The sequence below is a fragment of the Tachypleus tridentatus genome, chromosome 6, assembly GCF_004210375.1.
Source record: "Tachypleus tridentatus isolate NWPU-2018 chromosome 6, ASM421037v1, whole genome shotgun sequence".
Classification (NCBI taxonomy): domain Eukaryota; kingdom Metazoa; phylum Arthropoda; class Merostomata; order Xiphosura; family Limulidae; genus Tachypleus; species Tachypleus tridentatus.
The window spans coordinates 2,076,286-2,093,827 of NC_134830.1; the positions used below are offsets into that span (position 1 = coordinate 2,076,286).

Consider the following 17,542-nt stretch of genomic DNA (forward strand, 5'->3'; position numbering starts at 1 on the left):
AGCCTTGGGGGACTTCCGCTAATAAGGGGAACAAGTGAGAGTTCATTGTTAAGTACGGAGCCTTGAGGAACAGTAAGGGGAACGAGTGAGAGAGTTCATTGTTAAGCACGGAGCCTTGGGGAACAATAAGGGGAACGAGTGAGAGAGATCATTGTTAAGCACGGAGTTTTGGGGAACAGTAAGAAGAACGAGTGAGAGAGTTCATTGTTAAGCACGGAGACTTGGGGAACAGTAAGGGGAACGAGTGAGAGAGTTCATTGTTAAGCTCGGAGTCTTGGGGACTCTCGCTAGTAAGGGGAACGAGTGAGAGAGTTCATTGTGAAGCTCGGAGTCTTGGGGACTCTGGCTAGTAAGGGGAACGAGTGAGAGAGTTCTTTGTTAAGCTCGGAGCTTTGTGGGACACCCGCTAGTAAGGGTGACGAGTGAGAGGGTTCTTTTTTAAGCACGGAGCCTTGGAGGACTCCCGCTAGTAAGGGGAACGAGTGAGAGAGTTCATTGTTAAGCTCGGTGTCTTGGGGACTCTCGCTAGTAAGGGAAACGAGTGAGAGAGTTCATTGTTAAGCACGGAGTCTTGGGGACTCTCGCTAGTAAGGGGAACGAGTGAGAGAGTTCATTGTTAAGCTCGGAGTCTTGGGGACTCTGGCTTGTAAGGGGAACGAGTGAGAGGTTCATTGTTAAGCACGAAGCCTTGGGGCACTCTCGCTTGTAAGGGGAACGATTGAGAGAGTTCATTATTAACTTTAACTCTGGCGAAGTGGCTATTTAAAAAGTTAGCTATCCAACGGGTAAAGGTGTACGGAATGTTCATGGAGAATAGTTTATAAAGGAAAGCGTTATGCTACACCGAGTGAAAAACTTGCCTGACATTAAGGAATACACCCACGGCTATCTGAATCCGGTTAAAAGCTTGAAATCGAGATTAAGTTAGTCTACAACCACGAATAACACTGAAATGTTTTAGGTAAGTTGTCGTTACTTTCTGATCTTTTCTTTCTGTCTTGGTCTTCTTCAAGGAGTTTTTGATGAAGGAGGAAATGTGATTATTCTGTTTGAAACTCTTGACGATCCTTCGACGTTTTGCTTCGATGGATGTCTCATCACAAGTGTTTTCTGCTCTCTTTTTTAGGGATTGGATTATACCATGTTTTATCGCGGCTGAATGATAGGACTGGAAGTGTGTGTATTTGTCCGTGTAGTTTTCTGTATACAGTGGTGGTTATTTGTTTTGCTCGTTTGCTGATGAGTAGGTCTAGAAACGGTAAACTGTTTTGTTCATCTACTTCCATAGAGAAGTGGATTCCTTTGTCTGTGGAATTGAAGTGTTCTAAGAAGGTTGGTACGTTTTCAAGACCTACCTATCTTATCTCCATTAAGAGGAAACACTGAACATCACCAGACGACGACTGCTGAATGGAAACTCTTTACTACACAGAACAGATATGAAAATAGACGCCATAATGGAAGTAACAACCATTTACCTACAATCAACCTATTTCCAATACAACTAGGAATTCTACGAACAAACAGATGGTCTAGCCATGGGATCACCACTCTCTCCAATCCCAGCAGACATTTTCATGGAAGACTTTGAAGAAAGAGTCCTTTTATCTACACCTATAAAACCAAGTTTCTACAGACATTATGTCGACGACACTTTCGTTATTTGGCCTCACGGTCATGAAAACTTACAAGCCTTCTTAGAACACCTCAAATCCGCAGACAAAATAATCCACTTCACTACGGAACTAAAGGAACAACACAGTCTATCGTTTCTTGACATCCTCATCAGCAAACAAGGAAGAAATAATAACCACAACTGTATACAGAAAACCCATCCACACGGACAGATACCTGCACTTCCAGTTCTCTCATCCAACCTCGATAAAACGTGGTATAATTCATCGTTTAAACAAGAGAGCAGAAAACATCGAAGCAGAACGCCAAAAGATCGTAAAGGGTTTTCAACAGAAGAATTACATTTCCTCCTTCATCAAAAACTCCTTGAAGAAGACGAAGACGGAAAGAAAAGATCAGAAAATTACCATCACTACCACCATTTAACTACAACATTTCAGTGAAAAACTCAAACACATAGCCAAAAAAACATTCAACATAGAAGTCCAATGGAAATCCAACAGTACCTTAAGGTCCATTCTGGTAAAAACAAACAGTGACCAACCAAATAGAATCTCAAAAACATCATCTATGTAATCCCGTATATATATCTTGAGGAAACAGGTATAAAACTTGTGACAAGAATAAAAGAACATAAAGATAGTACAAGACTCATGAAAACACAAAATTCAGCCATTGTCATGTCAACTGTACACAGAATAAACTGGGAGAAAACTAAAATAATCGACACAGACAAAAATCTGGAAGACAAGAAAAATCAAGAATAATTTTATATTAACACTATCAAACCTTCACTAAACAGAGATTCCGGATTACAGGTGACAATTTACCAGATATTGAAACTTATGCTAACACAAAACCCCAAGTCCATTGACAATTATTTATCTAACATAGTCAACACTATAACGAGTGCAATAGACACAATTGTTCCTAAACGTAATCTCCACAACCACCCAAACTCATGGAAACTCACCAAAACAGTCTACTCACTAATAATTAAAAGGCACAGACTCAGACAATTCACCATTTCTTGCGACCCCACCACGAAAACCAGAATTAATGAGATTAACAACCTCAACCGTCGCCACATCAATGAACAAAAGAAAACAACTGGTCGTAACTATGTGCATCGCTGGATAATTCACACAAAGATCCCGCTACATTCTGGTGAAAATTTAAAAATATGTGCAATGATAATTCAAACATCAGTATACCTAACCTAGAACTGGACAACAGTTCAAACATCAGTCTACCTAACCTAGAACTGGAAAACAGTTCAAACATCAGTCTACCTAACCTAGAACTGGACAACAGTTCAAACATCAGTCTACCTAACCTAGAACTGGACAACAGTTCAAACATCAGTCTACCTAATCTAGAACTGGAAAACAGAACTGCAACATCTAACCTCGAAAAAGCCAACCTACTAGCTGACTATTACAAACAGGTATTCGCCACTCCGAACTCGCCACTTTTCGACAACAATCATTTTTGCACAATTTAAAACTTTATCAAAGATAATGTGAACTTTTTTAGTACGTACTTCCCATGTTCCCTACCACGTGAGAATAATAAGTATCTTACTACTCACTAAACCATTGACACACGCCGAGATCAGGCTATCAATCAGAACACTGAAAAAACTGCCCCAGGAGAAGATGGAATACATAATATCATTCTCAAAAAAGCCTCAACTAATTAATCATCTAGTTTAACCTCTCACTATACTCGAGCTACTACCCGTCTCAATGTAAACTAATTAATCATCTAGTTTAACCTCTCACTATACTCGGGCTACTACCCGTCTCAATGTAAACTAATTAATCATCTAGTTTAACCTCTCACTATACTTGGGCGACTACCCGTCTCAATGTAAACTAATTAATCATCGAGTAGCTTTATTTAACCTCTCACTATACTCAATGTAAACTAATTAATCATCTAGTAGCCTTATTTAACCTCTCACTGTACTCAATGTAAAATAACAAAATCTATACTCAAAACAACCCCAAGAACCAGGAAAACAACACGTTACTTTCCGAAATACAAAACGCCTCTCGAAGAAACAGACAGACCACTGATCACTTACTTAGTCAGGTTAACAGAATCCGTTAACCTCTCACTATACTCAATGTAAAATAACAAAATCTATACTCAAAACAACCCGAAGAACCAGGAAAACAACACGTTACTTTCCGAAATACAAAACGCCTCTCGAAGAAACAGACAGACCACTGATCACTTACTTAGTCAGGTTAACAGAATCCGTCACACAGAGTTTCAATAAAAAAACACACCACTGTATGCTTATTTCTAGACGTAATACAAGCCTTCGATTTGACATCAAGGCCTCCAGCACAAACTTCTTCAGTTCAACCTTAACAAGATGGATATCAAGCTTCTCAGATAACAGAAGAAGTGGAGTAAAAATAAACAATACAACATCTCACACCTTTCGGCAGTCGTTCCCCAAGGATCTGTACTTAGCCTCCTCTTATATATCACGTATGTTAATAACAGTCCATACAACTCAGTGATGTCGAGAAAACCCACTTGTAGAGAAATATATATGTAAAAACGGTTCGTTTGGGTTGAGAAAATATTTTACATAGAAGAGCGAACAACGTTTCAACCTTCTTCGGACATCGTCAGGTTCACAAAGAAAGAAAGAGGTAACTGACCGGAAGCTGACCACATGTTTGGAAGGGGTTGTGTAACTGAGTGTCAGAATGTAGAGGGTGGTGTTAGATGTTTGAATATATAATTTTATATTATTTATTATATTATATTAATATAGGTATAAAGATGTTCCTTTATATTGGTTTATTTTGGGTTTAAGTTGTTGTATAAGTAAGGCTTCTTTAGTTTTAATGGATGCTGCAGCTTCTCGTCTGACTCGCTATCCGGTTCACTGAGCACTTTTCACAGCTTCGACCGACTCGTATCAAAGAGAACATAAATCTATCAAAGTTAACCAAAGTAATATGCTTCAACCACTCTTGTCCAGTAAATCAGTTTCACTCCAGTTCAGTAAATAAGATCAAATTTTGTGCTAAACTAACTTCAACCGCGATCGGTGTGAAGAGAAACAATAGTTTCTGACCGCCTCGGATTATTATTCGTCCCCCTTCGGGCTAACGAAACAATAATTTAACCCAAATACCTACCAAGAAATAACACTCACTGACGAGTTTTTTTTCCTCGTTTGGACGCCAAGCTAGCAAGACATGCTGGATTCCCTCTGTTATCGTGCTGTTCAAGATGTCAGGCCCAACTACGCCTTATCCCACCGGTCTCTCTAGTAATCGCCGACAGTCTACCGCCGCACCTTACGCCGTTACAAGTCGCCGCTTTCATAGCCCAAGCCAAGACAGGCGCATCCATTGATCCTTCCAAGACTTGAATCCTTCGCCTGAGCGGAATTCTTATCCAGCTCTCTTCACCCGCAGATCAATTATATCTATGTCAATCATGGAACATTGAATTTAACGTCAGTTGTTCTCCCACTACAAGTCCTGTCAGCCTTTTCTTTGTGTTCCTCAGGGGCGTCGACCCAACCATTCAACCCGAAGAAATTAAACAAGCCATCGAATGTCAAGTCCAGACCAAGGTACACGCCGTACATCGCATATTGTCCAAACAAACCAATCTGCCCACGTATTTCATCAAGACAGTGACAACCTCGAAGTATAGTGCTGACTGCATTTTACGTAACCGGTGCTACTTTCACATATTTCATTTCAGTGCCGAATGCCCGCGTCGCCGTTCCGCCAACTCGTGGTTATACAAACCTTCCAGATAACATAGACAATCAACGGACGACTTCCAACGGTCAACCACCAAAGTGCCACTAAATCCAGACTAGCCAGGAAAAACACGACAGTAGATTCATGCAACTCTACAACGACGCCGTCAACTTCCTCTGCCAGTAACATCTCAGGACTACTTAATCCAAAGAAGACATGCAATAACTCCTGCCAGACCTCAGTTCTAGCTTCACGTAATACAGCCACCAGCCAGACTCAGATCCACTAAAACCACGACTACCGACGTGTCAGTTCAAACAAAATCCACAACTACTCAGAAGTCACAAACTAAAATTGCAAGAAGAAACAAATCATCCCAGACCTCAGTTCTAGCTTCACGTAATACAGCCACCAGCCAGACTCAGACCACTCAAACCACGACTACCGACGTGTCAGTTCAAACAAAATCCACAAGTACTCAGAAGTCACAAACTAAAATTGCAAGAAGAAACAAATCATCCCAGACCGAAGAAGAACAGCCACTCGGACTCATCTCCACTTTCACGTTTTTCTCCATCACCTCTGGGCATCACACAAGTTCAACCTGAATTTCCTCCCAGCCTTAAGCAAGTAGTTCTCAAGTCACCATCCAACTAGCTACTTCTACATTATTACCTCAAGCCACACGTGTTCTATTTCAATATGTATTAACAACCTTGACATTCTTGCCAGTACTCCCGGGCACGGTCAAGGTAGATTATTCTCGGGTACTACCCCGCCACACCTAAATCTCGGGCATTAGATCTCTAGATCGCAGCCAAGACAGCATCCTTGCCCGGCCACGAATCCTGCCATTTGTGTTGATGTTTCGTCTCGTCTGCCGTATGACTTTTTTGAGTATGGGTTTCGGCCTGGCCTATTTCCCTTCTCTCAGAGTTCTCACCTAACATTTTCATACAGCCCGACCTCACTTCACCACCTTAAACAAGCCAAATTAAAATACAGGAAAACTCCCACGTAAAGATAAATAATTTTCCACGAGCGGGGACGAAGAGGAAGTACAACGTTCCTGAACACCCCTGATGGGCAGAGAGTTCCTCGGACTTCTCTGTCTCTAAAGTAAACCCCTGCCAAGACTTCGTTTCGTGTAAAACACACACTGACCTAATAACGAAAGGCGAAAAACTTTCGAAACCTCTACACTTCTGTCACCATAACAGGCAGTTGCCGTCCATTCTACAAAGTTTCATCATGAAATGTGTTTATGTTGTGATCCTACAGTTATATGTGCAACAAAACATTAAAATGTATTTCTATTGTGATCCTACAACTATGTGTACTACAAAACATTAAAATGTATTTCTATTGTGATCCTACAACTATGTGTACTACAAAACATTTAAATGTATTTCTATTGTGATCATACAATTATATGTACAACAAAACATTTAAATGTGGTTTCATTGTGATCCTACAGTTATAAGTAGAGCAAAACTTTGAAATGTGTTGATATTGCAATTCTACAACTATATGCACAACAAAACATTGATATGTGTTTTCTTTGTGATCATAAAGTTATATTTACATTAAAACATTGACCTATTGTGATCCTACAGCTGTATGCACTACAAAACTTTTAAATGATTGTACACTGTGATCACATAGCTGTACGTAGAACAAAACATTGAAATGTGTTTATGTTGTGATCCTACAGTTATATATACAGGAATACAGTGCCATGTTGTACCGTTATATTTTATTACAGGAATACAGTGCCATGTTGTACCGTTATATTTTATTACAGTGCCATGTTGTACCGTTATATTTTATTACAGGAATACAGTGCCATGTTGTACCGTGCCAGTGTTGTTACCGTTATATTTTATTACAGGAATACAGTGCCATGTTGTACCGTTATATTTTATTACAGGAATACAGTGCCATGTTGTACCGTTATATTTTATTACAGGAATACAGTGCCATGTTGTACCGTTATATTTTATTACAGGAATACAGTGCCATGTTGTACCGTTATATTTTATTACAGGAATACAGTGCCATGTTGTACCGTTATATTTTATTGGAAGTTTAGTTGTTGCCGACCGATCTCGTCTATTTCTTCGCAACCAGAAAGATGTTTAAATTGTGACTCACGTTTTAGACCATTCTGCACCTGCTGTGTAGTTAGTCTATTTGTTTTCATACTTTTTTGTGTGAAAATCCTTTGAGTTATGTGTTTATTATTTGTTGAAAATTATTTCTGGAAAATTTGTTGATTTTAATAAATACTTACTTTTGCACTCTCCTCGATGTCCACTTCCAAAATACCCTGCTCCACAAGCACATTCGTAACGGCCTCCTCTGGTTCCACAGAAACAATTGGCGTTCTCGTCACAACAATCAGACTTGGCTGTACAAAAACTGTCACACAAACTGACGTCTTTAGCAACATCCCAGCTCAATTCTTTTATATCTGAAATATAAGTTGTAAAAAAGCACTTCTCATTTTACGTCTGTAGCTACTAAGTTGTGGTGTATTCGCGATTAGCCAAAAAAAAATGATTATGCCTACCAAACTCTTTACTTATATATAGTTTTAATATACAGGGTGGCCGGTAAGTCCCTAACCATCCATATATCTTATGTATCCAGTGTATCTGTGTGCTGTCCCTCATTCACGCCACATAATATTATGTCACAATACGCTCTTCAAATGTAAATGGGCTTACATCAGCCATATTTCTCTGAAAAAAAAGAAACAAATTTATAATACATGCGTAATTGAATATAACATAATAACATATGGATGGGTAAGGACTTACGTACCACCCTGTAGTTAACTTATTTGATTATCGGCGAAAACTTAAAATAAATTGTCATAAGTTTTGGAAAGCAATGGGAAATACTGGCGGTAGAAATCCATGTATAATACTAAATTAACATATATAAATAACTAGCTTTATTGTGAAGGAACTATAGTAAACAAAATACACAAAATAAACCAAAAATATCACATAAGTTTGTTCCTTTCCAACTTGTATTGTTGTAAGCTATGATGGTAATATTGTAATGTGTTAGTTAGAAGGCACAGAAGCCTAAAAAGTTCGAAAGATCTAACTTCAATTTTTATAGTATATCCCAACTTAGATTATAATACCAAGTTTCATGAAACGTTGTTAGGCAAGTTAGAGAGTATAAATGGATTTCAAAGTATATATTTATATCGAGGTTATTTTGTCTGGTTCGTAACTTGGCCTACAGTAATTTAACGAAGTGTAAAAGTGATAAGGTTTGAAGAAACGTTAAAGTAATTTATTGTCGTCATGTCAGTCCTGTAAGCAGAATGTTTGAAAGATGATTCTGATTTGCGCCATCAAGGTCCAAATCATGTTGTACAACGCAAAATCAGCATGTAAAGCATTCTAATACAACAGTGGTCTGGGGACATGCCACCCAAGAAAATGTGTAAAATATATGTGCTATAATATTAAACCAGGAGGCAAGTTTGCATGAAATAAACAATTATTTAAATATACCTTAAACAATTATTTAAATTAAACCATTATTTGGCTGTTTACACAAAATGCACAAATATCCAAAACGTCAAATACCATAAGCAGCTGCGTTTAAACGATACAAGCATAATTTTTATATCACAAAAATAGGGGTTCGACCGAACCCTTGTAAATGTGCGTGCACATGGGTTTAAAGTTGAATTATCTTCCTGAAATAACGCCCCCCGGTACAGCGGTATGTCTCCGGATTTACAAAGCTAAAATCAGCGGTTCTATTCCCCTCGGTGGGTTCAGTAGATAGCCCGATGTGGCTTTGCTATAAGAAAACACACACACACTCCTGAAATAACTTAATAGAATTTGAAAGATCTGCTCTACTACAGTACATTAGAGTTTGTCTTGTTTTTCATGTGATTTTATATCAGAGTTTGTCTTGTTTTTCATGTGATTTTAGATATAATCATATGTTAATTACTACTTTTCATTTTATAATAAACTTCAAGTTACACGAGCTAATTAACTTCACTGGTTATTTTATTCTCCGTGGCTATGTGAAAACGATCTAGCCTCCTGTGTGATCTTTATCTGATAAAGTATTATATTCACTTCCACCCCTATCTTGTTTGGTCTGTACAGCTAATAACATTTTCCCCAAATACTTCTATATTTATATTGGAGTATTATTACTCCTCCATTGTTCTCTAAAGCCTGCACATTTATAACTTATTCTAATACTGTACCGTTTGTACTAAATTATTTTCTGACGCGGTGAAAATGTTCATACAATCTCAATTAACTTCGATCGTGACACCACCGGAAATGCACGATAGTCTATAATCTTCTAATGGAACATCGGTCAATCCTGAGTAGTGACGCCAACTGTCTTTTAAAAGCCGCATTAGCCCGGCATGGCCAAGCGTATTAAGGCGTTCGACTCGTAATCCGATGGTCGCGGGTTCGCATCCCGGTCGCGCCAAATATGCTCGCCCTTTCAGCCGTGGGGGCGTTATAACGTTACGGTCAATCCCACTATTCGTTGGTAAAAGAGTAGCCCAAGAGTTGGGGGTGGGTGGTGATGACTAGCTGCCTTCCCTCTAGTCTTACACTGCTAAATTAGGGACGGCTAGCACAGATAGCCCTCGAGTAGCTTTATACGAAATTCAAAAACAAACAAACAAACAAACCATTTTCCGAGTATTTGAAAAGAAAGTGTTTACAATTAAATACAAGAAAAGCTACATTCGTTTGTCCATCAGGACAACAAAGGTGCTATTGTTGCTTCATATCGTGTTGCAAAGGTAGGTGAAACTTATACAATTGCAGAAGATTTGATAAAACCGTGCGTAAAAGATTTGGTAGAATGCACGATTCATGAAAACATTCTTAAAAACATTAACTCTGTGCACCTTTCTGACAACTCGGTTTCTCGAAGAATGAAGGATATGTCAGCAAATTGCTTAACGTAGTTAATAAGGCGAGTGAAAACGAGTCCAACTTTTGCTTTTCAAAGGAATGAATCAACAGATGTCGCAGGTTATGCGATGCTACTTGTGTTTGTTCACTATATTCACGAAGCTGGTTTTGAAGAAGACATGCTAATTTGCAAACCTTTGCCTACGCAAACAACAGGAGAAGAAATATTTAAACTAATCGATTTCTTTTTTAGAAAGAACATGAGATCTAATCGCAACTTTGCTCAAGTATTTGCACTGATGGGGCTGCAACTATGATTGGAAAATTTTCAGGCGCAGTGACACTCATAAAACTCGAACATCGAGAGTATATACTACTTTCTTCATCGTCATGCACTTGCAATGAAACAAATGGGAAAATACTTGCAAAAAAGAATGCATAAATATTTGTTGCTCATACTGAAGTCCGATGGCTTTCTCGGGGAAAAGAGTTTGCTCGGTTTTGCGAACTGCGTAAGGAGATAGGTTTTTTGTTTTTTTATCTGAATGCCATTTTGAAATTGCATACACATTAAGGAACAAATGCTGGATACAGAAAGTGGCTTACCTGTTGGATGTATTTGCCTATCTAAATGAAGTGAATGCTACAATGCAGGGTACCAGGGTGACGTACTTCAAAGCTCAAAGTAAAATGGAAGCACTTCAACGTAAGATAAAACTTTGGGGTGAATGTATACTTATGGAAGATCTTGATTGTTTTAGGAATCTCAGTGGTTTTTCACTTATGAATGAAATTTTCTTAAGTGAAGATACAAAAGGTTCAGTCTTGCAACATATATCTGATTTGTGTACAAGTGTTAGAGAGTACTTCCTTCCTCATTTAGAAAAATTACTGTGGATTCTAAATCCTTTTGTTGACTCTGCAAATACCAATTATTTGTCTTTAAAAACGAAAGTCCAGCTTATAGAAATTTCAACATTACAACCTAAAAACAAATTTTCAGCAGGAAGAAATTAAACAATTTTGGATTCAAATGGCCATAGAATACCCTGAAATAAGTAACAGAGCTTGGAAAGTGTTGATGCGTTTTCCAACAACATATCTTTGTGAGGAAACATTTTCACTGTATACAGCTACAAAGACCAAATTTAGAAACAGGCTAAATGTTGAAGATGATTTGCTGTTACAGGTAACAACCCTAACACCAAATATTGAACTACTTTGTGAACAAAAGCAAGCCCATCCAAGCCACTAATAAATAAATAAGTACACTGTACATTTACTGATATAAATTTTGTAAGCAGAAATTTTTGAACAAGTAGAAGTAAATTTTTTCTTTAAATATTGATATTTTAAATAAATTCATATTCTAAAAGCTTAAAGTAAACATTATCTGACTCTAGTAACCGATTGTTTCTATTTTTAATGTATTTCTTTATTAAGGCTCCAGAATGTTTTTCATCCTGATGCGAAGCTCCACAGGTATAAAGCGTTTGGGAACCCCTGTGTTAGATTAAATACAAACATTCAGCCTTTACAGAGTATCAAAGAAACTCATAAACCACGCAACTTAAGATCCCAGGTGTTCCTTTATATTGGTTTAATTTTGGTTTTAGTTGTTGTGGCGTAGCTAGGAGGGCCAAGGGGGTACATCTGTTCCCGGGCGCAGCATCGGGGGTGAGGAGCGCCAAATTGATATTACATAATTAGGAATGACGGACCCCTTACATTAGGAATGACGGACCCCCCTGTGTGTATATGGCTTGACATTTTGTCACGATGGGGCGCGTTTATAAACTAACTTTGTTCTATGGCACTGAAAACCCTAGCTAATATCTGGGTGTGTATAAGTAGGGATTCCTTGATTTTTCGTGTGTTTATATTTGTTTCCCTACTTAATATCTGGGTATGTTCTATGGTTATGTTGTGTTTATATTTGTTTCCCTACTTAATATCTGGGTATGTTCTATGGTTATGTTGTGTTTATATTTGTTTCCCTACTTAATATCTGGGTATGTTCTATGGTTATGTTGTGTTTATATTTGTTTCCCTACTTAATATCTGGGTATGTTCTATGGTTATGTTGTGTTTATTTGATTTGCAGTTTTCAAAAACGTGTAAAGGTGTTTTTTGTTGTTCTTTAAATCTAGTTTCCATTTTTCTGCTTGTTTCTCCAATATAGAAGTCGTGACAGTTCTTGCAATGTATTTTATTAATAATGTTGGTGTGGTGTTTCTCAATGTAGTTTTTACATAGAATGGACTTTAATTTTGTACCTAGTTTTTGAATAAATATTGATGTTTACTGGAATGTTGTATTTTGTTATAAGTTTGATTTTTTTCCAAATGTTGGCTATTTTTTCGCTGATGTTTGGAACACATGATATCCAGCAGTATAAGGTTATGTAGTTTGTTGTATCTTGGGATATATTCTTGATTGTTTGTTGTTGGTCTAGGTGTTTGTGTATAATTTTTCCACGGTTTCTCTATTAATAATGCTATTCTATTACTAATATGGTTCTCATAGGTATTGAATCCAATGTCTACATTATACTGAAACGAAAGAAGTCTATTGGATTGCGTTCCGTTTAGTCTAGATCCTGGAATCAGTTATCGTAAAGTTGTAATTACATCCCAGTCTGTCCAGTAATGGTGATTTACCTTGAATAAGGCTTCTTGTTTTCTTCAGTCTGTCCAGTAATGGTGATTTACCTTGAATAAGGCTTCTTGTTTTCTTCAGTCTGTCCAGTAATGGTGATTTACCTTGAATAGAACATCTTGTTTTCTTCAGTCTGTCCAGTATAGGTGATTTACCTTGAATAGAACATCTTGTTTTCTTCAGTCTGTCCAGTAATGGTGATTTACCTTGAATAGAACATCTTGTTTTCTTCAGTCTGTCCAGTAATGGTGATTTACCTTGAATAAGGCATCTTGTTTTCTTCAGTCTGTCCAGTAATGGTGATTTACCTTGAATAGAACATCTTGTTTTCTTCAGTCTGTCCAGTAATGGTGATTTACCTTGAATAGAACATCTTGTTTTCTTCAGTCTGTCCAGTAATGGTGAATTACCTTGAATAGAACATCTTGTTTTCTTCAGTCTGTCCAGTAATGGTGAATTACCTTGAATAGAACATCTTGTTTTCTTCAGTCTGTCCAGTAATGGTGAATTACCTTGAATAAGGCATCTTGTTTTCTTCAGTCTGTCCTGTAATTGTGATTTACCTTGAATAAGGCATCTTGTTTTCTTCAGTCTGTCCAGTAATGGTGATTTACCTTGAATAGAACATCTTGTTTTCTTCAGTCTGTCCAGTAATGGTGATTTACCTTGAATAAGGCTTCTTGTTTTCTTCAGTCTGTCCAGTAATGGTGATTTACCTTGAATAAGGCATCTTGTTTTCTTCCTCGTGTTTGACATATTTTCTTACTACCATCAGTCTTATAAACGGATTTCATGATAATTTTCTCCATGTGTTGTTTTTCGTTATATGTCTTTCAAATTATCTTATTTATCGATTTTCATAACACATTTTTTATTTTACTCTATCAATACCCAATTCAATTTCCTTGTAAAACAAAACCTTTAATCCTCTAACGTTTACGTTTTCTGTCGTATGCTCCCTGGTGACATAGCAAACTATAAAAATGGGTTTCAGTACCTGTGGTTGGTACAGCGGACTTATAACTATAAAGATGGGTTTCAGTACCTGTAGATAGTACAGCGGACTTATAACTATAAAGATGGGTTTCAGTACCAGTAGATGGTACAGCGAACTTATAACTATAAAGATGGGTTTCAGTACCAGTAGATGGTACAGCGGACTTATAACTATAAAGATGGGTTTCAGTACCTGTAGATAGTACAGCGGACTTATAACTATAAAGATGGGTTTCAGTACCTGTAGTTGGTATAGCCCAGTGTATCAGGTCATCCTTTAAGTAATGTCCGATTCTTGGTTCAGAAAAAGAGAAAGGATTTCAAACGCTTAGTGTTATTTAATCAATTCTGTATGTTCTATTATTATCAGTTTTTTCCTGCCAACGATTCACAAGCTTCTAAATGCCATTTCTATAAACCTCTTGGGGTTTGAAGGGAAAAAAATGTAGTGTGGGTAGGTTTGACATCTTCATATGTTCCAAGTTCCTTTTCAACAAGATACTTCTGTAAACTTCGGAATAGATGATAATCAGATGGGACAAGGTCTGGAGAATAAGGAGGATGTGGAAGTTTCTCCCAACCTATCTCTTCAATCTTTACAGATGTGATCCTTGCTGCATGGGGCCATGCATTATCCTGGTGTAACACAACACCTTTACGACTGATCAAAGCAGGGCTTTTTTCTTTCAGTGCAACATTCAAGCGCTTTAACTGTTGACAGTAGATGTATGATGTCATCGTTACATTGAGTGGCAGCAACTCAAAGTGGATCATGTCAACAATATCTCGCCAAACGCTTAACAATACTTTCCTTGGGTGAAGTTCCATTTTAGGCTGTGCTTTATCCAGTTTACTTGCGCTAAGCCATTATCTGCGGCGCTTAACATTTTTATAAAATATTTATTTTTCATCTTCAGTCACTAATCTGCCCAACAAAAGGTGACTTACGTTCACGAAAGTGAAGAGAAGTGCAAATGTCTACTCTTGCTCTAAGGTTGGTTTCTGTCAAATCATGGGGCCCCTTTATCCAAGTTTTGACACCTTTCCGTGCTGTTGCAGATAACGGTGAATTATTAAATGGGTTGAGTTAAGCTTTTGAGCTAGTTTCTCAGCTGTTACACACAATCTACATCAAGTGCAGTCAGCAGCAAGTCATCATTAAACTCAACGGGATGACCTGAACGTAGCGCATCACTTACGTTGTAGTCACTTGATTTGAACTTTTCAAACCACCTTCGATATTTTCTTTCATTGATATACTCCGCACCATAAACACCTTGAATGTTTCGTGTAGTTTTCAAACTCATAAAGCATTATATACCGAATGTGCTCCTCAGACACATCCATCTTCATAAGGGTTTATTGGATTAATGATCTGAAAAATTGGAGTTTGGTTAGTTTCTTTTGTTTGTCTGAACATTTTTATACACGTCCTACTACATATTTTAGTCATTAAAGCCTTCTACATAGACAGAAATGATGATGCACTTTCTGTATTAATTTTTCGGACATCACTTATGGGATGACCTGATATATTTTTGTGCTGAGCTACGATGAACAAATTCGTTTGTATTTTATTGGAAATGAGTCACACCTCAAACAATCTTTTGAAATTTAACAACAGCAATTCCAGGTTGTCATGGTGATCACTCATCTCTTTCACTCCACATTACTTTGTTTGTTCGTGATGAACATACTGCTCTGGTTTCGTACTTTTTACCATAAAAAACTAGCTACAACACTCGTGATGTAGAGACCCACTTGAAGTGAAAATGTATGAGGACGGCTGGTATGGGTATTAAAACATTTATTTATAAAGTAGAGAACAACGTTTCGACTTTCTTTGGACATAAGTTTTTTTAACCTAAAGATGGCCTAAGAAGGTCGAAACGTTGTTCTCTGCTTTATTAGTAAGAGCGTTAATACCCTTACCAACCGTCCTAACATAGCTACAACATTATAGATCTTGAAATGTGCCACGAGTCCGCCATCTTGGAGAAGTCACTGTTACAGCTTCGTCGAATGTTTTCAAGCTCTGTTTACGAAAATAATTTAGCTTGCTTTTCACATTTAACAGTTGGACTGAACGTATAATACGATCTCCTCTCATTTGAGTCATCTTATTAAAGTTTTGTTTTTAATTTGCTATTAACTTTATTATCATCTTGCTACGTAAGTTCACAAACGTGAACAAGGCCTTCACTTACAAAATTTGTTAATGAGTTGGCGCTTTAAATACATTTTTGGAAATGAGGAACAGATTAAAAGCTAAGAAAAATAACAAATTAACGTCTTGCTATTCAATAGATAATATAATACACAACACATTTCACCAAACACTGGATTTCTTATTGTCTCATTACGGTACGTATCTTATATATTTTTTCCTAATCATTGTAATAATATTTATATATTCTGTAGCCCTTGTTGTATTATGTTTCTTACTTATTGTTATTTATATTGGTACAGTAAAACCAGTTTAGTTTAGACTGTTCAGGTGTTATTTCTGTAGCCCCCTAGTGGCACAACGGTATGCATATGGACGTATGACGCTAGAAACCGGGTTTCAATACTGATTGCGTTAAATTACAACAAATAAACAGTTATACCTATTCGAATGTTTCTACCCTTAACTTGAGCCATGCCATTACAACTTGATTAATCCTACTACTGTTCTTCCACGTACTGAACGAATCTACAGCAGGAAATAAAGTTCGCTACTTTATATTACCTTATTTTGTTCTATGTACACATTGTATTAGATAATCTTGGAAATGTTGGAAGTCGCCCTAGAAAGGAACCAGTCTAATTAATTTATAATAATGTGAAGAATAAGGTCAATCTCCTCAGAAGTTTGGAAAACTAGAAATATATATTTAGTTTCATATTCCATAACAACATATATAATTAATTATTTATGTTATATAAAATATTTACCCTTTTTAGTAATTATTTATGATATTCAACATGTAACTTTCACAGGAGTCTACGGAACTGACTGAACCTCGTGCATGATCATGAGAATATACATATTGAAATGAATTTTATTTTTTATGTAGCCTATAATATTTACTGAAATATTTACAAAATCCCAGTATGATTATATATGATATTGTCAGATCTTATACAATATTGTATTGAAATCTTTACAAAATCTCAGTATGATTATATAGGATATTGTCAGAGCTTATACAATATTGTATTGAAACATTTACAAAATCCCAGTATGATTATATATGTTATTGTCAGATCTTATACAATATTGTATTGAAATCTTTACAAAATCCCAGGATGATTATATATGATATTGTCAGATCTTATACAATATTGTATTGAAATCTTTACAAAATCTCAGTATGATTATATAGGATATTGTCTGAGCTTATACAATATTGTATTGAAATCTTTACAAAATCCCAGTATGATTATATAGGATATTGTCAGAGCTTATACAATATTGTATTGAAACATTTACAAAATCCCTAGTATGATTATATATGATATTGTCAGATCTTATACAATATTGTATTGAAATCTTTACAAAATCCCAGTATGATTATATAGGATATTGTCAGAGCT

At 36.8% G+C, this 17,542-nt stretch overlaps 1 protein-coding gene across 1 annotated transcript in view; it reads right to left on the reverse strand.

Annotated features, from left to right (window-relative positions):
- LOC143251822 (sushi, von Willebrand factor type A, EGF and pentraxin domain-containing protein 1-like) overlaps positions 1–17,542 on the reverse strand; it is a 67,992-nt gene that overhangs the window by 36,066 nt on the left and 14,384 nt on the right. Inside the window, exon 3 of the mRNA XM_076503062.1 lies at positions 7,675–7,854. Within this exon, the coding sequence (XP_076359177.1) occupies positions 7,675–7,854 (180 nt within the window). The remainder of the gene's footprint in view (positions 1–7,674; positions 7,855–17,542) is intronic.